This window comes from Sebastes fasciatus, chromosome 15 (assembly GCF_043250625.1).
Source record: "Sebastes fasciatus isolate fSebFas1 chromosome 15, fSebFas1.pri, whole genome shotgun sequence".
NCBI lineage: Eukaryota > Metazoa > Chordata > Actinopteri > Perciformes > Sebastidae > Sebastes > Sebastes fasciatus.
This window is the reverse complement of record NC_133809.1, coordinates 15,631,685-15,655,262: the sequence shown is the minus strand read 5'-3', so window position 1 is coordinate 15,655,262 and position 23,578 is coordinate 15,631,685. Positions and strand designations below refer to the sequence as shown.

Here is a 23,578-nt window from a genome sequence, read left to right as displayed (position 1 = left end):
TTCTTCTTCTTCTTCTTCTCTGCAGGTTTCAGGGTGGGAAGCGGGAGGAGCTGATCGGCATCACTTACAACCGTTTGATCCGGATGGATGCCCACACTGGAGATGCTATCAAGACCTGGCGTTTCAGCAACATGAAACAGTGGAACGTCAACTGGGAGATCAAGATGGTAGGGAACCCGTTGAATATGACCCATCTCAATGTTATAGGTGTTCCTTCAATATTACAAAGTTATTCGCAGCATATTGTCCCTCAGAGTGTTGGAAGTTAATGTTGCTGAAACAATTGGTTGATTAAAGGGGAACTCCACTGATTTTACACATCAGAGTTTCCTTTAGAGATGTGAAAAAAAGGTTGTATAAAACATTTTGAGCTGTGCAAAATCGGATAAAATTGCCTCATGTGATGTCACTTGAGTCAGCGTCAGTTTGGGATGAAGACAAGTTTGAAAAAGGTCTGGTGGTGTGGAGTTAGAAAGATGTGAGCTTATCAGACCTCCGCACATCAACAGTAAAATAGCTGTAGTAATATACTGTTTATCAGGTTTTCTATCTTAGTTGTGTCTCATTAAATCAGTCGTACACACAGTACCGTTCAACTTCTATCTGTGGACATGTTGCTACGGTGTTTGTATGCGCAAAATACTGCGTAATGCTAATGCTGCTAACAAAGGCTAATTCAATTAATTTAAATCAAATTTATTTTTATATAGCATCAAATCATAACAGAAATGATCTTGAGATGCTTTATATATAGAGCAAGTTTAGACCGTACACCATCATATTAATTGTAGCTGGAGCAAACCCTGTTAAGATTTCTGACTTGATGTACTGGAATGCGATCAACTCGGGTCATTTCCAGCTCCGACTTCCGTTTTCCGATGGAAATGGAAAGCAGCTTAATCCAACCGAACTGATGGTGACCGAGCTGCATTGTGGATAATATAGGCGGCAGGTTTTGACAAGGAAGAAGAATACGTGAAATAAAAAATACGCTATCTCTGGTTCTCCTGCATCGATTCTGATACTCTGTCCATCGTGAGTCCGACAATGTTATAGGAATACTATGCTAAATCTGAGTACTCTTGGAGTACTCCTAAGAAATGACTAGTATTCAAAACAAATGTAATTTTTTTTATGTAAAAAAATAATTAAAATATATACTGGTTCCAGCTTCTCAGATGTAAATATGTGGGGTTTTGGACTGCTGGTGAAAATAAAAAGACATATTAATGAAACACAAGTCCATTTCGCCACTTTTCATTGCCTTGACTGATGTGCTTCCTTTGCCGTGTGTTCAGGTGACGGTGGAATTTGCGGACGAGCCCAGCCTGTCCTTCATCTGTGCCGAGGTGGACTGCAAGGTGGTCCACGAGTTCATCGGCGGCTACATCTTCCTGTCCACGCGTGCCAAGGACCAGAACGAGTCTCTAGACGAGGAGATGTTCTATAAGCTGACCAGCGGCTGGGTCTGAGCAGCCCCGAAGCCACCAGGGGGCCAACGATTGTAGGTCAGGGGCCAGGAGGGGAGTGGCTGGGGGGGTGTATGGGGTTTATTTTATTCTACTATTTCTCAGTCTGTTTAATTGTTTGGAGGTTTGGAGCTGTGCTGAATGAGTCCAGAACCGCTCTAACATTGCCATGACTGACACCGTTTTTATTGTTATAGTTTTGTTGCTTTAACGCTGACAATGTCATTTGTTACAACACTAATATTGTGGTGAAAGCAGTCCAGATGAACTTTTGAAGCTAAAACTCCTGCGGTTGAGCAGAAGCCTTACACAAACCTGAACCGGGAAACTGTTCTCCTCCGACCACCTGCCTCCTCCTCCTCCTCTCCTGGACTGATGGCCATCAACTTACGTCCATGACAAACCCTTTAAAAACCAATCAAACACCAGATTTAATCCCAAAGAATCTTCTTTTTTTCCCACTCTTTTTCTCTCACTGCCTTTTTATTCTCTCTTCTAGAGCTGGACTAAAGGAGCTGACATCAAACTGTCATTAAAAGCATATTGTAATCGTAGCGCCACAGATACCTACAGTTATATATCGAATTATTTATCCTAAAAAAGACGGACAGTCCAATCACAAGGCCATCTGTGAACAGCAGATCGCAGCACTACATGTCCATCCTGTCCACTCTACGAAGGGTTTAATCTCTTTGAAGTCACATGTAAGCACTTGTACACTATACAGTCCTGTTAATGAATAAGCTGTTGTTAAATTTCCTTTTGCTTTAGATGTCTTTGTTTCGGAGCTCGTGTCCCTTAGCTCCTCTGGGTCGAGTCTCTCTAATGCATTATCATTGTATTAGCTGACGGGTGTGACATTGAGAGCCTGAGTTTTGTATTTAATAGAATGCTAATAGAGAGCATGTCTGATAACACTACAGTTCAGAGCACTTGGTTGAGTGTCATGTGGTTTTGAAAATCTTTTTCCAACTGATTTAAAAAAGAAATGTCATCTTAAAAAGTCATTAATTCTTTCAGTATATCTAATGTTTCCTGAAAATGAGTTTAAGCTAGATTACTATTGATTAAGAATCTGAAAAATATCTCATCCCCTTGTTTTAAAAACATATTTTGAAGACTTAACATGAAGCTACATGACTTTTCAAGATGTTCATTATCTTTTCCCAACTTTAGGCATTTTGAAGAAAAAGGTGTTTTCATCTTCTGACCTGGCGTTCAAAAATAATATGCCTATAAAAGTGCATTAATATTCTGCCAAACATGCTGTTCTGACCACAGCTATAAGTTGCTAAATCTCAACAGCATGTTGCCTCCAAAGATTTGAAACCCCTGACGTCTCATTGCTACGTGCATGTGCACTACGTAACAGGAGGTATCATTACTCTGTTGTAACACCTTTTAACTGTATTGCCATTATGTCTCTCACACCATATAGTATTATTATTATTATTATCATTTTTATCATTACACACCAGCAAAAGGTCACAGAGTTTGAAGAATGAATATGCAAAGTTTTCTTTTCTTCTGTCCTCAGTATGAAGGATCAGTAAATGAAGTATTATTTTTTTGTAACTAATGTAAAAACACAAACGTTTTATAGAATTGTACAGTTTTTTTCTGCTTTTTTGGGGGGGGGGGGGTTTGGAAGTTTTTCCTTTCAGAAACGAATGGGGGAAGCCGCCATCTGTCAACATGTGTATTATTCAGAATTGTGCCTGCTTATGTTGTGTCCTTACTGAGTTTTCAGATGAAGATAAATATGAATATATATATGAAGATAACACTAGTCTCAAACTCCAGGTTTGATTAAGATATTTGTCGAGTACATATTATAATTTTTTTTCTAAATACGTATGCCTTTTCAATGTGCTCTTTCTTCTTGCATTTCTCCTTCATTTTATTGATTTTTCCGCTTTCTCTTCTGTCCATTTGTGGCCCCGAGTTGTGTTTTTAGCTCCCTCTTTAGGCTGACAGTGATACTTAATTTTTGCTGCAAATCTGATTTGCTCAGCGCCTTTTTAAAAATACTTCACTTATTTGTCTGGTTTTTGTCACAACTGAAGTGTGCCATTTAATAATGTCCATATGAAGGAGACCCACATTGTTTAGACCCTGGAGTTTGAGACAAAACGGCATAAGTGAACAGAGGTAAGAGAAAACCAAGCCTAGTCAGTTTTTATTTTCTCTGATGTTGTTTTTTGTTTGCCTCCAGTGTCAGGAGCAGCGGTGCATGTCCTGCTGCTCTGTTTTCTGACTGTAAAAAATGCATTTATTTTAAAAAATAAAGTAATTTTTATTTAAAAACAGCGTCTTCTGTCATTTTCCCGGACGCAGAATGTACAGTAAATACGAGATTGGGAGCATTTTTCTAATGCCTCCACCGCGCTCTCATCATGGCGACTAAAAGCATGTACGGCCGGCCCGTCTATGTCAACAAAGCAAGGAGAAGCTGCTAGAGCGACTTCATTCTCTGCTCAGGTAAAACCTAATCCATTATATCTTTACATCACAAGTAGTTGTTTGCTGCTATGTAATGCTCTAAATATCATATAGAGCACCGGTTCCCAACCTTGGAGTCCCAACCCCCACTAGGGGTCGCCAAAGCTTCACAGGGGGTCGCAAGGCCTTCTTGATTTTAAGGGGTGTAAACAACTTCCTAATATACAGTTGGCCCATTTGTCAGCATTTCATTCATTTCTGTGAAGAAAACTAAATGAAAATGTTATTTTTAAAGTTTGGATTATTATTTAAAATATAAACTTAAAAAAATCTCACAGGATAAGGGCACCGTGAAGACCTGAACACAAGTCTTTCCTCTCTGCTAAACAGCCTCATCTTGCATTAGAGAAGTAAGCAGTTAAAACAATCAAAGAGCTAATAGAACAATGACCAAGCATCAGGGAGAAGAAAACACTGAATTTGTCACCAAAAAAAGAAACCTATTGAGTACGTGAGATTGTTAAAAATAAAAAAAGTACAGATAATTGTATTAAAAATTCCTAAAAATAACAGGAAAACTAATCGCTGATGGAATATTCACAGGAAATAATCTGCTCAAAATTCATCCAAATCGCTAGTTTTACTCAAACTTCCTGCAGTTATTGCATTCACTATTTGGGTTAATTGTACGGTTTCTCAGTTGCTCTGTACTGTTATTGTTTTGCATTGAATATAATATGAATTATCCATAAAATAAGACTGGTGTGATTCTATATTTTATGTATTGTCAACAATGAAAAGACCAAAACCAACAATGCATTAGTGCTAGTGTTGTGACATCCCAACCCTGTCTGTGGCAAGCAAACGTTACTCAAACCGGAGTACAACATGCATTTGTTGGGGTCTATTTTCAACCTCAATACACATTTGTGTTGATGTCCATGTTCATGGTAATGCAGGAACATGCCAAAGCAAGGCTGTGGCTCATCGACTCGTGTTTTTAACAGTTTGTGGGCATCAATGGCGGTCTATGGAACAAACATAGCATTAGCTTGATCAGGCTTTGGCTGCAGAGATCATAGTTGTTTGTAGGGTCAATTTATTGTTGGATTTGGTCTTTTCATGAGATTTGTTGACAGTAAGAATAAGATATTGCCAGATTTATCCTTTAAGGTTCTCAGTCCTCCAGATCATGGTATATTTAGGAAAAGTAAGTCAAATGTGAATCTGTTTTAGTCTCGAAGGCCTCTTTAGTATGGAGAGCATGATGAACTTGTGGAAAAACGTTTTGGCTCATGTCTCCTTTAGGGTCTTCATATATTAGTGCTCTTCTGAGCTTCTGAGATGCGTCATCAGATCTACTGGCTAAAAACTCTCAATACTGTAGAGTTCACTGCACGGAATCACATACTAATACTACAAAAAGTAATAATGTACAATGTGCACTGTTGTCCTACAGATGTATGTTTTATGATTATACAGCCTTACATTAAATTAGCAAAAAGCAAAGTAAGATCAAGAAGGGTTAGAGATAAATAAACAACATACATTAATGGAGAACAAGGTTTGCTTCGAAAAACTTGTGTAACCGACAAGCTGACAGTTTTGTTATGTTAACAAAGGCAAATTAATGATTCAGACTGTACCTAAGGCAAATAAATTAATATTATTTTCTTGTGTTACTCAACTACTGTACCATCAACACACACCTCCTGCATACATACTATATATGCACCGGTTACGTTTCTCCACTAGAGGACAGTGCTCAACCACCTGTACTCCCCATCTCTCAGTGGACATTCCAAACTTCTCCAAAGGTTTCTTTGCCCAGATCTGACATGTTTACCTGGCATCCCAGAAGAAAAACCAAGTGCCAGATTGAGGAGGAGATTGGATCAGAGAACGCCCGCAGACAGTCTGTCTATTTGCATGCTTTGGACACGGCGCACGTCCGTCTGTCACCTGCCGAGCAGCTGGGAGACGGAGGTGTTAGTGGCCGTGATAGCTGGGGAGATGCTCAGACCACCTGATGTCCACAGAAGTACTGTTAGAATGGCAGCACAGGATGGCGTGGGCCAAATAAGGATGTTTTTAGAAAGATGTGAGCACAGATTGTGAGCACCAAATGACAGTTTAAAAGGTTGGACAATTGCTAGATGAGGACAGATAAACAGCCTGGACAGGAGCACAATAATTGTGAAGAAAAGAACTCCTTATTTCATTGCGATCAAAAACTACAATAATAAATTCATCTTCCCCTCTCTGGTTGGTGCGATAAAAAACCTGCAGACTCTTCGGCCTTGATGGCACATTCTTTGAATCTGAAAATGTCCATCTGCCCCGCTACTGTGCACATTTCATCTTATAATTAAATTTTAAAGTAGATTCTTGCAATCAACCCTAAAGTATCGAATCATTAATATAGCTGACGCTGCATTTCAACAACCCCCCTGAGCTCGTTTCCAAACCTCCAGTCAATTATGAGATCAGATGAGGTGTGCAGCATCGCAGCGGGAAATCAAATTCTGCGAGAACATCCTGTTCGTGTGGAGTGTGGGTCTCAATCCAACACTTAAACTGACAGCAGTAACTTCCAAGAAAGCTTTTGAAGTGCACAGCGAATCAAGACATTTGTAGATGGGATTTCGACATGGAAGCGTACCCCTATTCTTTTGCGGCCTCTGATGTTCCCTATATAGTCCGTACCCAAGTGGGATCTGGCCCATTGTGTTCACGCCACGTAGTGCACGGGAAGTAAAGACGTCTCAACGGTGGCTCCGCATAGCGCTTTGGAATTCCTCAGAACCCCTGGGCGGATGACGAAGGCACTTGATGATGACTTTTATAGATTGCGCCGCTCACAAACAATTCAAATACAGGAAGTACAAACACAAAAGAAGTAACACAATACACCGAGCAACGTCGCCATTCATCACAGCAGCTTCCTGGTTGAACCAAGCGCATATAGTTCTGTTTCAAGTTAAGTGCTGCTCTGCTTTCCTCATTCCTGAAGTTCACAGCTGGTTAAAGTAACTGTTAATGTCATGGGGATCTCTCTCTAGGAAAGTGTTTCTGACATTCACCCCCATCGCCTGCAGAGCGCTATAGATAATGTCAGCCATGACAGCAGATAAGCCGGTTTCAGGTCAAATTTCCTCGAAGGAAACTCTCCTTTCTCCTCAGACCAGTGTGTTGACCTCGTCTAGATCAATTGTTTTTTATTCTCTTTTTCCAACTGCTGACATCAACTGTCAATAATTGTCCGAGTATACAGTATGTCATTTTTGCTGGAGGTTAAAATGCTTGCTGATAGAAAATGAGGAGATCTTGCAGGTTTTTAAACCATGCATGGCCATTCGTGATCCCCAAGAGGATGAATCGTACTGACATTGGTGATCCTGTGACTTTCATCTAGCGCCACCAGCTTGTTGACATTTTTAGTTTCTATTGACATGTCTTGACAACTATTCTATGGATTGCCATGAGATTTTGTAGAGACATTCATTACACCAAGAGGATGAACCCTACCGACTTTGATGAGTCCCTGACTCTTCATCAAGTGCCAGCAGGCCGACGTTTTCCCTTATCCAGTGAAAAAGCTCATCATGTACTTGATGGATTGGCACCAAATTTTGTATATACATTCATTCAAATCCTTATGATATTGGTGGACCCCTGACGTTTCCTCTAACGTCACCATTAGATTTTGTGTGAGCTGTCTCTACAGCATTGGATGGATTACCCCGACATTTGGTACAGACATTCATGTCCCCCTCAAGATGAACATACTAAACATTATACCTGCTAAGCATCACTATGTTAGCATTGTCACTGTGAACATGTTAGCATGCTCATGTTAGCTTTTAGTTTAAGGCACCACACTTTGCCTGAGTACAGCCTCACAGAGCCCATAGCATGGCTGTAGACTTGTTGTCTTGTTAAAGGTTCTCTATATGATATCCAGAGCGTTAATATAGCAGCAAACTATTTGCTATGTAAAGATACAGAGGAGGAATGTCTACCTGAGCAGAGAATGAAGTCACTCTCCCTCTGTGTGTGTTGTAATCCGAGATTCTCTGTGTAGTGTTGACATAGCCGGGCCGGCCTGGATGTTCGCGCATGTGAACATGCCCCACTGGCTAGCTCATGGCCGCCGCTCTGCACTGCGCTCATACGGCAGTTACAGCTGATAACTCAGGTAAATACTGTTTGCTGTAAGCACTGTTGCCTTCGTTAGCACCGTTACCTACGAGCCACCAGCTCAGCTGTCGCCATGTTGAGAGCCGTACAGAAGCAATAGAAATGCTCCCAATCTTAGGGTAGTGGCTAGAAGGGAACCAGCAAACTGGTGAAACTCTCGCAAGATTGTTAAGGTTAGGCATCGACATAAAATAGTTAGGGTTAGGATAGGATAAGTCGTCAGGCAGTGATTCTCGCGAGAGTTTTTGCAAGTTTTTGCAGATCTCAGATCAGATTTCGCAATTTGCGGGCTCCCTTCTAGACACGACCCAATCTTAGCACCTTAAAGTTTATCCATTCCATTTTTCTTTAATTTGCTTTGGATGCAAAACATAATATACTTTATCTTCATATATTTTTTTAATCAATGCCATAAGTTAACTTGGCAACGTTTTTCAGCATAATTGAGAGCCTTGGATATTTTGGATTGTAAATCAACAACAAATGGCATAAACTTTAATCACAAAGTAGTCTGATGTGTTTCCAGGGTGTGCGCTGCATTAATTACGTTATGCGATTTTTGCAAGCCAAACCATTTTGGAAACCCACACAGCACAGCAACACTATTTTTTTCCTCTTTGCTGGAAAAATTAATGTATGTAATACTCAGGATAATGAAAAATCCTTCTCCTTAAAAGTCAAAATGCGTGTAAATAATGTGGGACTCATTATTTTTCCAGTCCCTTTCCATTTATTTTAAATACACCATGCAACGTCACTATACGCAGTTTATGGGCTTTATGGGTTTATACGCTTGACGTCTTGGATTCACATATTAAAGCACACCAAAAAAATCCACCCTAAAAAGGACTCACACATGTTATTCCCATTATCTTGGTCAGTTCGTTCTAGATATGTTTCCATGGAAAAGGCCCGGTCTGGGCTAAACAACACTGACATGTGCCAAGACTCTTATCTTGATGTCATCATTACAGTCTGGAGCTGCTAAGTTTAAATGCTCTAGAAAACACATGTTCGAGTCTGAGCTCTTTTTAGTTCAAATGTTAAAACATGAAATCTATAAACTCACAAAATAGTGTTCATTCTTGCCATCACTTAATCCAGTTGTTAACAGATGTAAAGGCCTTTCAGATACCTTGGGGAGGTGTCTATTTTAGGGAGATTTTATGGAGCAAAGTTTACATCTTGGTCATTGTCCTGAAGTCTTTAGCGCTGACGCATACACTGGAAGTCGTCTCATTTATTGCTACAAAAGAGGTTATCCATCTTCTTTTCATGCCTTAATAGAAACATGAAAACAGTCTTAACTATAATCAACATTTGACACCGTTACATCTCATCTGTTGGATGATTTTTGGGAGCCTTAGGTCATCCACCTTGTTAGTCTTGCCTTGAAGTCGTGGACATCACGCATGCACTTGCAGAAATTATAAGCATGTCATTAAAGTCTCAGAGCTGATCCGGAGGGTGTCCTCTCAGCTGATGAGGTCATGTCACATGGTGTTTATAGAGATGAGATGAGCCTGTTGTGAGCCAAGACGCTTGCATCATCACTTTCTGCAGCACGCAACAATTTTTACGGTCATGCATACAGTACACAAGCGTACACAAATGGTGTGCAACAAATTACAGCTACAGATGTCATGTATTCCAGCTCACGTAACATTTCAAGTTGAATCTTCTCTCGGGCTATTTACTGTGGGAGTCTTTTCTAAAGTAATCCACTTCTCCCCCTGGGACCTTTTGGCTTTAAGCACTGTTGCACAAAATTGGTTAATTTGCATCGCCTCGCTCACTAAAACCTGTTTTGTCTGGGCTCAATCTTGTTTTTCAGCTGAGTTAATGCAATTTAAAAGGCCGTCGTCGTTAGGGAATACGTCTGGGACAAACAGACAAGTGTTGGATTCCTTTTTTTTTTTCTCCTTTTCGTGGTTTTGGAAGAACTTGTCTTTGCCTGGGGCATGATGGGAGTATGCCGACTTGTCTGACAAGAAAGAAATAGAGGTTTCCTGGGAGATATTTTGTCAAAATCATAAAGCTGCAAGAATCAATAGGAATCTTGCTCTTGAAAAAAATGACACTCAAATGGGACATTAGGGACAGATTTATCTTTAATAAAGGCATGTATTTTAATATGAACTACGCCTCAGTGTAACATATTGAGATAATTCAGGTGTTTTTTGAAAATCAATCCCTGTGGATCAATATATAAAAAGGCCTCTCTCGTCTTCCTGGACCTCATTGATGCCTTCTCCCTCAATTTCATCCCCCGTTTTATTACCTGTTTGCCCTAAATTGTTCTCAGATATCAAAGACTTAATAGAAAATAAGTCAGTCAGTCCCCCCCGTGTCCATGTATCGCCACATTATCTCCCTGTGGCGTTACGGCCACGACAGCGTCTCCGAGTGACACCGCTCGTCCTGCCGACAATAAAGACCAAATGGAACTTGCTAAAAATGAAATTGGATCCTTGGCTCTTTGTGTTACCCAGAGGGTTCTGCTCATTGATCGGCTAAATTAGCTGCTTTTACCGGAGTGGGTTAGTGGCAGGCAGGGACACAGGACAGAGGACAGAGGCCTCAGAGAGACAGACTGTGGTTGTGACAAACTGAATGAGCTTATATCATAAAAAACATTATCAAATGTGTTAACTGATATACAGGTATGCTATGGATCCCAACATTTGCAATGCTGTACTTATAGGGGAAGATATAAGGGGTCATACTGAAGGACTTTGTCAATATAACGTGGATTGAGAGACTCCAAAGAGGCTTTCAGGTGCCTGAATCGTTTATAATGACAGAGGTGACTTGGTGTGTTGAAGAATACCACACACACAATCGCACGCACTCCACACACCTATCATTCAGCTGTCTGACTGCCATGATGGAGATGGATGTAGTTTGTGGTGTTTAATGGCGCGTGGCTCCATTACAGAGTCTTTAGCCCAGGCGAGTTGCTCCGAAATCTGACTCCAGCACACCCCCGAGTATTAACTTTGATTCAGGATGCGTTCTCCTTCGGAAAAAAAAATCCTGTTTTCACTCCTGAGCTAAGCTGCTGCCTGTGGGCAAAGCGAGATTAAATGTTTCTCCATGTGTTGGCACGATGCGTGATATAGCAGGCAAAGGGGGAAATGGAGACGACTGACAGAAACACATCTCACAGTTACAGCGAGTCACGGCTTCCTTCGTGCTCCACCAGATGCAGAACATTAGCAATTGCAATCAGCAATTTTGATGTTAACTGCTGCTTTCATATTATAATGCCAATCTGAAATGCAAAAGATAATTCCACCTCTGACACGTGTTTTGGTTTTTATAAAGTCTCATCCAACCTCCCTCTTTGCCTCATAAACCTACAGTCTGAATGTAATTACGTATTGATTTCTTTTATATTAAAACTAAATGTGTCATTGATTAAACAACCAGCTTTATATTCGTAATGCAGAATTCAGAACAGGGATTCAAATCAAATGTCTTCTCTATGTTGTATAAAGCGACAAAGCAGCTATGATTGATCTGAGCATGAAAGTCATTACTTGTGGTTGGCCGCGCATTCAGATGATGAAATCTAATTAAAGAGGCTGTCTCTGGCAACGGTATATTCCAACGACTGGTCCCAAAAATTCACGCTTAAAAAAGCAAAACCCATTGTCAAAAATGACATCAGTGTGAGCACTTAAATGAATAGTTGTTGGGATAATCTCATAAAAGTGCCAGGTTCTTTCTGTTCCAGCAGTGCCTGAAAGGTCAAATAGATAAATCCTATAATCTGACAGATCTTATGGACGAATCAGATGAAGCTTTTTTGACAACCATCATCCTGGAATGACTCACCGTAAAAGCAATATGCCTTAGAAAGTATGAAATAGCCATAAAAAATCGTTCTGCCTTAACACAGATTTCTCTGTGAAATCAGAAAGACAAAACAGTAAATGTCTTAAAAACAACACATAGGTCAGCTTCATAACATAAATTGAGTGTATCTGATGTGATTGGTTAGGGGGCCACATGTGAGAGATGCTGCAATGCGTTTTTATCCCAATCTGTCATATTCTGATGCTTTGTCAGACCCTTTGGCGTCACTCTTTTCGGTCGCAGTAAATACGTGCTTGTTGTGAAGTAAACAAAAACATATGCTTAGGTTCAGGCAATAATACCACTATAGTTAGAGGAAAAAAAACAACATGGTTGGGCTTAAAACAACTACGTTTGTAAAGTGAAAATGTTACTGAACGTTTTGAACAGAGGAGATGAACGGACAGCTGATTGTAACATGACCATGGATGTATAAAGAGAACTGGATACAGCGTTGCAGGCGGACGCCCGTTCATTCTTATGAGAGTTGCTCAGTGGCGCATGACGCCAAAATGGCTCAACTGCCGAGTGATAAAGTACCCGGATTGTCCAGATTGTCCGGATCTTCCGCATCCATTGGGCCTATAGAGCAGGCGCAGTAGCGTTTCCTTTAACCCCGCCTCCCAGCCCGCGGCCCAGCCTCAGTCTGGGGCTCACTCACATGAAGTGTGTGTTCGTACTGGAAAGTTATCCGCTGATTTACGAACATCTTTTTCCAAATGTTAGCCAATGGGACAAAGTCTTTCTGGGCCCAATGGCATCACATGACCGACACGGAAGTTGTAGTACCGCTGTTTGGCCACTACGAATATTTGCTTCAAAGCCCTGCGCTCTTCCTGGGGGCTTGAACGTGATGCACGGGACACGAACAGCAGCCTCCTGGATGAAAACCTTCCCGCCCACCCGGTGTGTCTTTTTGCTCCTAAGCGACGTCACCACGCTCCCGGCGCACTTTCCCTGAGCGCTTAATATTGACGCGGATGGGTTTACATTGTAGTTTACTTACCGATGAAAAAGGGTGCCTTAAGCGTCGGTATCTAACGCCGACGGCCGTGACAAAGCGTCGGTATTTGACGCCACTGGAAATAAGAACGAGCTGGTTAATCTATCAGGCACTAGCAGGTCAAATCAATACCAGACCCGAGGTCCAAATATGTTTCTTATTTCACACTTACTCACACAAGATTAGCAAAGTGGATTGTTACACTTGACCTGGTTCGATAATGTGAAATGAGCATGAGGAGTGCAGCGAAGTGCACACACACACACACACACACACACACACACACACACACACACACACACACACACACAATGGCAAACACTTATTTCCTCAGTTGACAAGTGAAACCTAAACAAGAGGCTTCAGACGCCCCTCCTCACATAAACACACAGTCCACCTCCCCTGAATGTGGCGAGTTCTTTCCACGAAGTTACTGAGAACCACCAAACATCTCTGATGAAAGAAAATCAAACTTGATATTCTCTGCTTGGAACATGCACGTCAAAATTAACACATCAAATGAAAGCACGCGACTCCTCACACACACACACACACTTTTTGAAGTAATGCATGCATGTCAGCTCGACCACAGTGAGACACGTTTTGCTCTCTAGTGAGCTCTCATGCAGCTCTGTAACCAGTGTCTGATGTGCGTGATTCATGCCTGACACTGTGAAGAGTAAACAACAAACCACATGAATTCAGTGTTTGATTAGTGCAGCAGCGAGACAGAGAAAGAAAAAAAAATACAGACTAATAGAGAAAGTGCATTGGGGAGTGTGTGAGTGTGTACTGTAGCAGCCATCTGGACGGTGTGGGGAGATGAGAGGCAGCCGGTGGTCGGAGCGAAGGATCCCTCTCTCCGTTCCATTCCTCTATCGTCAGATCTCCATGTTTACCCTGCTCACCACGGGGACTGCACCTCGCTCCCCCTGATCCAGCCAGCCGTAGCTCCTTGTCTAACGCCACGGGTTGGAAGGATGTTTATGTTTTCCAGGATTTTGGGAGGAGGGATGGAGGGGGTGAGATAGGGATGGAGCCAGGGGAGAAGGAGTGCCAGGTAGAGCTCTGACAGAAGCTCCTGCCTCCATGTGGGAGAGCTTTTGATGGAAAAAGTACACAGATTAACATCTCAACCCTGTGGATTCTTTGGCGTGTCCATCATTAAAAGCTTGTTATGCGGATGATCTATACTCAAACTCACACAAGCTCTTTTTTTTAAATTCAAAACAAGATCCCAAAGTTTTGAATGATGCCTAATACTCCCTACAAAATTACAAGGAAATATGTATAAAGTGGTGCAGAAAGTGGCTGCATCTATAATTTTCCATTTCATGTAAAGGGACAGCCTTGAGGCATCTTGGATATGAATATTCAGCCCAGTCGCACAGCGGTTTGTGAAATAGTGACAACATTTTACCTTTTTTTCATGATGGTCAGCATGACATCGAATTATACATAATCCACGTAATTGTGAACCAAGAAGTATAGAGTGTGGCGAATGCTGTGAAGGGAGGAGGTCAGGGTGGATGTATGGGTCAAACAACACAGGACTTTCACCCAGGAGACCTGTGTTCGCGTCCTGTGTGAAACCACAAGTCAAAGTTGATTTCCTGTTACTTACGTAATTATGTTACACGATTCCGGAGTTGTTTTAACCCAAACCAACGATCTTCTCCTAAAGCTGACTAAGTGTTTTTTGTCACGTAACTTCCGTATAAAGTTACGCAACTTCCGGTGTTATTTAAACCCAAATCGCGATCTTTTCCTTAACACAACTAAGTGGTTTTGTTGCCTAAGCCTAACCAAGTTGATCTTTTCCTAAACCTAACTAAGTCGTTTTATTTTGAAAAGACTGGAGTGAAAATTGACATGTGCGTCACGTGTTGCTGGACATTCGTAGGAAAAAGCATGAAAAATATGTTGTTGAAAGTTGTGCTGAGCATCACAAAAAAAGGGAAATTGGTGTCTTTGTACACAAATCAAATAGATTAAATTTCGTGACTATTTCAGGAACTGCCGTGAGACTGTGTTGGAATATTTCACTGACTGTGAGCTAGGGCTGTGAATTGGCAAGAATCTGGCGATACGTATCATGATGTAGAGGTTACGGTTCAATGTATTGCGATAGATTGCGATACTGTAAGAAAGGCGATATATTGTAATTTTTTTAATCTAATTTTAGGAAAACTGTCATAGTATAAAGAACACACCGCCGTATGCATAAAATCTGAGTAAAACGTTTATGTTTTTATGCAATCAGAACAGTGGGATCTGCATTTGCATTTATTACAGTCCCTGCAACATCCAACATCATAGCACTACTCTGAGAGGACACATACACTGAGGTGGCACATATCTTTGCAAATGTAATAAAGTATTGACTGAGTTAATCTTTGCATGTAAAGTATTAATTAAGAATTGATACAGTGTTTTTAAAAATCGATACAGTATCACAAAACATAATATTGCGATATTCGATATATTCAATACTTTCCTACAACCGTACTGTGAGCGTGGAATATGACATTCTGGTTTTAAAATGCGTATAAAATGATGCATAAGTCATTTAAGTGTTTCCTCTTTATGTAGTGGTGCATGGAAGCCTAAAAAAAAAATTAACTTAGATTTGACTATTACTCTTAATATATGAGTGATGAAGCACCGCAACAAGCAGGTACAGAACATCCAGCAGCATGAACTCTGAGTTTGAAGTGGATAAACTGTACTTGGGGTCAGAGAAGCACAGCACAGCTCCTGTAAAACTAAATAAATAACTCCTTATGAATTCCAAAAGTGCACTAAACAAACAGTACGAGAGTAGCCTACTGTATAAGATATTTCTGGTTACTTTTCCACCACCATTCCCTCCCCACAGATTCCACTCCTATAACACATCGCGGAAAAACTTGGAGCCACGTGAGCAAAACCTGAAGGATGTCTCAGCCTCTGTGGTGTGTCATGCGTCCAAACGCTAACCTCAGCTTTGGAATTGAGCAATAGTGTCAAACTTTCAGCATATATGTTGGGCAATCATTCTTTGGACTGTTATAGTGACTGGTAGTGCCATATTAGTAAAAAAAAAAAAAACACTTGGTTCTGTGTTTTGCTTCTTTCATCAGAGCAATCACCGGCTGCGTCTTTCCCCAGAGAGACCCAGCTGCCTGGATTCCCAGACTCACCAGGCAGGAAACAGCTAATGCCCTTTTAACCCTCTCTGTGTCTGTGTGGTTGCCTGTACTATTTTTCCCCCTCTGGCCACTCACTTTTTTCCCTTCGACCTGGAAAAAGTGACTCATTACAGTGTTTGCTCATGTGGGGGAGCGCTGAGGTACAGTTCAGTATTTCTAAGAGAGTCTAGTATCCAATAATACTTTCTTGTTGCTGTCCCAATGGTCCTGCAGTCAAAACACTCCCCATCCATGTCCAAAATTTACACTCAACAGAAGAGCCTGCGTGTAAATCAAAGTGGATTATCTGAAGGTAAGTGCAAAGAAAGAGTCTCAGAAGACACAGCAAACATTTTTCAATTCTAAATCCTTGAAATGAACTATTTCCACATGCTCTACCAGATGGTTGAGTAGCTTGCTCTAGTGTGTAATCACAAAGCCAGACAAACGGTAATGTGATCCAGAGGAGGCTTCAAGGGCTTGGAGGAAGAAGGAACTTTCATATTTCATTATTTGGGTGATTTTTGTTTTTCGGCCGCGTGGATTAGGGAATCATTTGTCTGGGAGCTTTAGATGGTAAATACATTTTATTCACAAGTGAGAAACTGAATGACATCTGCCGTTAATTAATACAGCTGCTTAAAATGACACCAAGGACTCCGGTGTTGCAGCAGATTACCGTAGCAGAGACAAACTTCTGCAAATGTTTTGAAGGAAATCCGAAACATTCCCATTTGATTACTGGACTGCTGTCTGGAAAAGCCACAAGTGGATTTGTTTATCCTTTATCATGCATTTAATATCACAGCTTTCTCAGTTGACTCACAGACATCTGCTACGGTACAACAAACCGGTCCTCTGCTTATATCATGACAAATAATGATGGCTTAAATGCTCATCCTATCCCTCTGCAACATGTTAATGATCAGTGGCAGAGACCCAGAGGCAAAAGAAACAGAAGCACATAAAACTTGGACTATCTCAGATGAGGCAGCGTCGTCCAAGTGTGCTCAAAATGAAGACAGGCCTTATAAAAGAAATCAAATCTACCAGGAGAGGAATTAGAGAGGGGGATTTGGATGACTTGCAACCAGCCAAGCAAAACATTAGAAAGACACATGCAGATCCACAGCCTCTGTGTGTGAGTGTGTGTGTGTGTGTGTGTGTGTGTGTGTGTTTGTGAATTCCCAGGGAACAAATATCTGTTGGCATGACGGTAGAAACAAAAGATGGTAGTAAAGTGCTGCTGGCAGTTTAGGACAGTCTTGAGCACTGACACCTCCCACACATCCAGCAGTGAACTATTGGAAAATATTCAGCTAGTGCAGGCCTGTCTAAACAAGCAATGGTAACCTTAGGGAAAGCCTACTCTTCCCACTCATATAGGCCTAATGTGGGAAGTAATCAGAGATATTTAGGGTTTGACTCAAAGAGACAGTGTGATAAAGCTATAAAATATGACCTTTATAGTCTTATAAAAGTCATTGTTATGTGGCCACTCAGTATACTGTCCAAACAGTTAATTCAAAAAGGTAAAGCTACTTTTGGTTTTTATATAGTGAGCCTTGGGAATGTCCCAGTTATTCATTCAGTCACACCCTTGGAAGCTACTTTGATTCACACAGACAAGGTAATAAAACCATTCATTCTATAATATCCCCATAAGGACTCAAAGTGTCTTTGTTATGAGTACTTGGTTGTGGAGAATTGTCTAAACAAGTAATTCAAATATGTTTAACAACTTTTATTTAAAGGTGCAGTATGTAGGATTTATGCAATAGCTCCTGAACATGTTCATTGAGTGTGGAATGCCCACTATAATCAAAGATAAAGGTTTGAGTCATACTAATAAAAACCATAAAACAAATGTGCTACTATTTTAGTCCAATAGCTAATCTTAGCCTGTCATAGAAACTGTTATCAGTTTTGATAACACAAGTTTCAGACTTACTCATGTTCACAAATATTGATTGAACTTTCCTAGGCCACGGAAATAACATATTGGAATAAAGCTGCAGTGTGTAGTAATGGAGTGATTTAAAAAAGTTATTTTTATAAAATGTTACTATATCCTGACAGTAGTGCATGTGACAGGTAATCTGAAAAAAAAAAAAAAAATCATGTGCCTCTGTGTCCTCCGGTGCTCCTAATGACATCTGCAAGATTTCACAGACGGAGGAAAACATCCAATCAGAGCCGAGTTGGAGCCTTGCCGTCTCTGAGCAGCTGTCAATCACTCGCAAACTCCGATCAAAACTAGGCAGCGCTGATCAAATATGAATCAATATTCTGTTGCTGTTACAGAATGTAAACATCTTGTAGTATACTGTTTAGCTGTAAAATTAGAAAGTTTATGACCCGGCAGCCATGGTGAGATCAGTTGAGGAAATACCAAGCACCGCCCACCAGCCGGAGCACAGCCAATAGGAATGCTCTCTCTGTGAAATGAGCTGTGATTGATCAAAGTCTCCCGTCACGGGCTAGACTTTTTAAAGCCTGAAAATAGATGAGGAGGTGCAGAAGTCTAGTTATCTCTCAGAGCACTTGAATTAAAATATGTTGAAAGGTTATTATGGAATTTTTGCCCAATGATGTTAAAAACATTCTGCCTACTGCAGCTTTAATTTTAGGTGGTGTTCCCCTTTAATGGTCCCATATTATAAAAAAGTTAGATTTTCATGTTTTTTTTTTTTTTATAAAGCAGGCTTAAATCCTATATAAATACTGTGAAAGTATTGAAACACTCAATCCACAGGGAAATACACACAGCCCGTATTTAGAAACTCTGCATTTGAAACAAGCTGTCAGGATTTCTGTCCATTCGTGATGTCACTAATATACAATATTTAGTCCCTTGACACAATTTTAAACGTAAACGTTCCAAATGTGTCCCAGTTTATTCCTGGTTGCAGTGTATGTGAATGTCATCAGCTGACACATGGACCCAAGCTGTTGCCTAGCAACGCAATTCTGTTGCAATTCTGTTGCAATTCTGTTGCAATTCTGTCAAAATCAAGCCCCCGGGAAGTGCGCCGGTCGACGATCTGGACTTTCGTAGTGGCCAAACGGCAGTACTGCAACTTCCGTGTCAGTCACGTGATGCCGTTGGGCCCAAAAATACTTTTTCCCATAGACTTACATTGGGAAAGAGACGTCTGTAACTCAGCGGATGCATTTTTTTGAGGTGAATCAACTTCCCAGTATGAACACTCTAATAGCCCTTATTTAAAAAATTAAGTTTTTAAAGTTGTAAAATGCCCTAATAGCTGAAACCAGAGTTATTACCCAGACCGAGGCTGGAGCGCAAGCCGTGACGACGGCGTGACGTTGGGACCCTTGACCGAGTCATGTGACCGAGCGGACGCTACTGTGCATGTCCCAGTTGCCCAAGATCCGCCAAGATACGGGTACTTTTCCAGACGGAAGTCGAGCCATTTAGGCTTCATGCGCCAATGAGCAACTCTCGTAGGAATGTCTGGGGCCCCGCCTCCAACGCTGTATCCAGTTCTCTTAATACATCCATGGTAAATACAGGCATATTCAAGCTGACAGTAGCCTATGAGGAAAATAAAGGTGTTTTTTAAAACATTATAGCATGTAAACATGTTCTAATAGAAACACCAAATACAAGTATGAACCTGAAAATGAGCATAATATGGGGCCTTTAAGTTTGAGTTTTGAGTCTATAAAACCCATAACCAGGCACTATTAAAACGTCACAAATGGAAAATTGCACTAAAATGTTTTAGGACTTTACTATGGCCCCCTGTAGCTTGGGTTTTTCTTCTTCTTAAGCTCTTCGTAGTGAAAGTGCAGGCTACGTAGTGACGTCACACTGTACGTGATTGGCGGGGAGGGAGTTTGTGTGTCTGGGAACCTGCTACTGGTTTCTCATCCACACTCACACAAACACACAAACACACACACACACACACTCAGCCGCAGTCAGTCAGTCAGACGGTCTCCACGCAGGAACAGCAGCAGGGAAAACAAACTCTCCCCCTGTCGCTTACAAACCCAACAAACTGCAGAAAGTAGAAGTGAAGTCGACGCGATGGTAAAGACTAAAAGCCACCGTTTAGTCTGAGAAAAGACGGGCTATAGCGAGGAAGAGGCTGCTGGAAGAAGAGGGTGAAACTGTGACAGCAACTGGAGAAATTATAACCGATCACACGTGGAAGTCACCACTGAAACACATCGGTAAGTAACGCACAACTCCACACTGGCTAATTCAATTCACACAGTAGTAGTTTTCCGCGTGGAAAAAGTTTAATTGATGTGTTATTGTAATATGAAATTTACAGTATCTTTTTTTTGTGTGCAGACTTTATGAATTTAAGCGTTGTTTTATAAACATTTCTACTGGGCTTTCGGACGCAAACTTTGGTGATGAATGTTCTTGCTTTGCCTTGACAAAATTAGTATAATTCAAGTTAATTATCTGTACATTTTTGTGTGTTTTTTTTATGGTGTTGACGCGCCTCCCTGTTTAGGAGCTGTCAGTTTCACTACACATTAACTTGGAAGTGCAAATATTCCAGTGAAATTCGTGTGAAGTGGATTTTGGGTGTAGTCCACCTTGAATAAGATGATGATTGCAGGATGTGCTTCTGTGTCATCAGTGTGTTTGCTCATGAAGCAATATGAAACACTTCCATCATAAGATCACAATTATATGATCATGAAATCCTCACTTATGTCTCAAAACATTAAGGTTCTAAAGAAATCAAATGAACCATATAAACTCAACTATTAAAAGCATTATCAACCTTGATGCTGGAGAAAATCTATATCTGTTTAACATTAAATGTTAAATATATCATTTGGATCATCACTAACTACGTCTTACATGCACAATGATATTCCACTATTATTCCGAATATATGTGCCCAAAAGAAAAGAAGGACACCAATTTATGATTATTATGATATTCTTGGTTACCAACAGGACCCACCTTGAATAAGATGATGATGATTGCTGGATGTGTTTCTGTGTCATCAGTCATCCTGTTGTTTGGTTACGATTTCCCAGAAGTCTTTATAGATATTTAAATCAATATCCTCCTCACAAACACTAACCATACACTTCCACTTGTCTTTTTTTAAATTTATTTACTGTATTGTTATTGTTGTTATTATATATATCTTGTCCTAATTGTTTGTTATCACTATTATGTAGTCATATTATATCTTTATATTAATCTTCAGATAAGCCCAGTGTTTTTTTTTGTCTCTTCCTGCACTGTATATTATTATTATTATTTTTTTGTTATGTTGTATAGTCTTAAATTGTGCAAAACAAATAAACAAACAAACAGTCTGTTTGCTCATGAAGCAATATGAGGCACTTCCATCATAAGATCACACTTATATGATTATATGAAATTCTCACTTATGTCTCAAAACATTGTAAATTTTTTTAAGAATCTAAAGAAATCTGATAATGGTGGGGTTGCACTGGTGCAAATTGACCATATGAACTCAATTATTAAAGGCATAATCAACCTTGATGCTGGAGAAAATCTATGTTTGTTTTAGGGATGTCACGATACCAGAAATCTAGTAGTCGATACCAATACCAGTGAATTTCCACGATTCTCGATATCAATTCGATACCACGATAAAAAAACAAACAACAACAATAAATCCCCTTTACTGTAATTCAACACGCAACGCACTCTTTTATTAAAAACATTTGAACCTCACAAAAAACAGGCATCTAGCCTTTGAGTAATAAATAAAAATAATTGACCCATTTAGTTAATTTTGGCGTATCAGTGGCATTTTATCAATTGATAGTTAGACGACGGACACTACATACTGACCGTGAACGCATCTGGTCTGTCAGCTCAGAGTAGCAGGAGTCACACACGGGACGAGAGTTGACAGACCGAGAGATGGCGGAGGATTTGTTGTCGAAGTGAAAAGCAAACGCACGTATTTGGCAATATTTCATGTTTAATCCCGACGCTGTAAGGGAACCATGACGTTAATGAGGGAATCGCTGCGAAGCTGATGGAGCCGTCATAGCTGGTGTGCACGGAGCAGCGGCGTCAGGTAGACCCCCGCAGCAAAAGCGCTACTGGAAAGGCCAGACACACCGCCACCCAACGGTAAAGATCAGAGTCGGCGCTCTGCACATGTTGACCATCATCTTTTCTTGTGTAATCGGTGACACCGGTGTTGTCACAAGTTTATTAACCGGTGGGAACATTTTCCTCACCGTCACATCCCTACCAACGAACATTACAGGCATCGTACACAGGCATTCGGTACTGTAGAAAAAGAGTACCATCACTTTTTTAGAATTTTGACATCGACTTGGTACCGAAGTATCGGTTCTCATGACATCCCTAGTGTTGACGTGTTCTTGCTTTGCCTTGACAACAATTAGTATAATTCAAGTTAATTATCTGTACATTTTTGTGTGGTTTTTTTATGATGTTGACGGAGGTGAACCGCGCCTCCTTGTTTAGGAGCTGTCAGTGGGCTACCGTCTCTACACATAAACTTGGAAGTGCAAATATTCCAGTGTAATTCGTGTGAACCTCAGACAAGTGGATTTGGGTGTAGCCCACCTTGAATAGATGATGATTGCAGGATGTGTTTCTGTGTCATCAGTGTGTTTGCTCATGAATGCAATATGAGACACTTCCATCATAAGATCACAATTACAAGATCATGAAATCCTCACATGTCTCAAAACGTTATTGTCAATTTTTAAGGATCTAAAGAAATCTGATGATGGTGGTTTGCACTGGTGCAAATGAACCAACTCAACTATTAAAGGCATGATCAACCTTGATGCTGGAGAAAATCTATATCTGTTTAACATTAAATGCTAAATACATTATTTGGATTTTCACTGACTACACGTCTTACATGCACAATCATATTCCACTATTATTCTGAATATATGCCCAAACGAAAAGAAGGACAAACACACCTATTTATAATTATTATGATATTCTTGGATACCAACAGGTTTTTGGATATGTGCAAATATCTCAACGTTGACCTTTTGAAGAAGGTGGTTGAACGAATGAAAGAGGGAGGCTGTGTTTGCACGGTCGAACAAGTCCAAACTTTGAAAAAAACAAAGAAAAAATGATACAGGCGGCTCCTGTCGTTCCACTTGATGTGATAAACGGCATGTTGTGACGTTGACCCCTGTCAAACACAGCCGAGAATGACGTTGACGTGGGATTCACCGGCCCAGGGGGATGCTCTGAGCTCCTCAAATGGACCAGATGATGATGATGATGATGATGGTAAGAATAGGGAAAAAGACAACTAGCCAGCTGACTTGTTTAGCTAAACGGATTGTTTGTAGGTCAGCATGACGTAAGTTATGGGGACGTTTTACGTCATTCAGAGTATGCATGGCTGCATGTAAACGGGAATATTAGTGGAATATTCATGTTCACTAGCCAT

The 23,578-nt window shown here is 40.6% G+C and overlaps 2 protein-coding genes across 6 annotated transcripts in view; both read left to right on the top strand.

Annotated features, from left to right (window-relative positions):
• Positions 1-3,776, top strand: part of fermt2 (FERM domain containing kindlin 2) — a 48,424-nt gene extending 44,648 nt beyond the window's left edge. For all 4 annotated transcript variants that reach the window (XM_074661330.1, XM_074661329.1, XM_074661328.1 and 1 more), the window contains 2 exons: positions 26-167; positions 1,299-3,776. In XM_074661330.1, the coding sequence (XP_074517431.1) occupies positions 26-167; positions 1,299-1,472 (316 nt within the window). In that variant the 3' untranslated portion in view covers positions 1,473-3,776. The remainder of the gene's footprint in view (positions 1-25; positions 168-1,298) is intronic.
• Positions 3,777-20,072: 16,296 nt separating this feature from the next.
• The window catches only part of stxbp6 (syntaxin binding protein 6 (amisyn)), a 72,460-nt gene continuing 68,954 nt past the window's right edge, over positions 20,073-23,578 (top strand). The window contains exon 1 of one of the 2 annotated variants that reach the window (XM_074661611.1): positions 20,073-20,345. The gene's annotated coding sequence lies outside the window, so the exon portion shown is untranslated. The remainder of the gene's footprint in view (positions 20,346-23,578) is intronic. The other variant, XM_074661612.1, reaches the window with a different exon arrangement.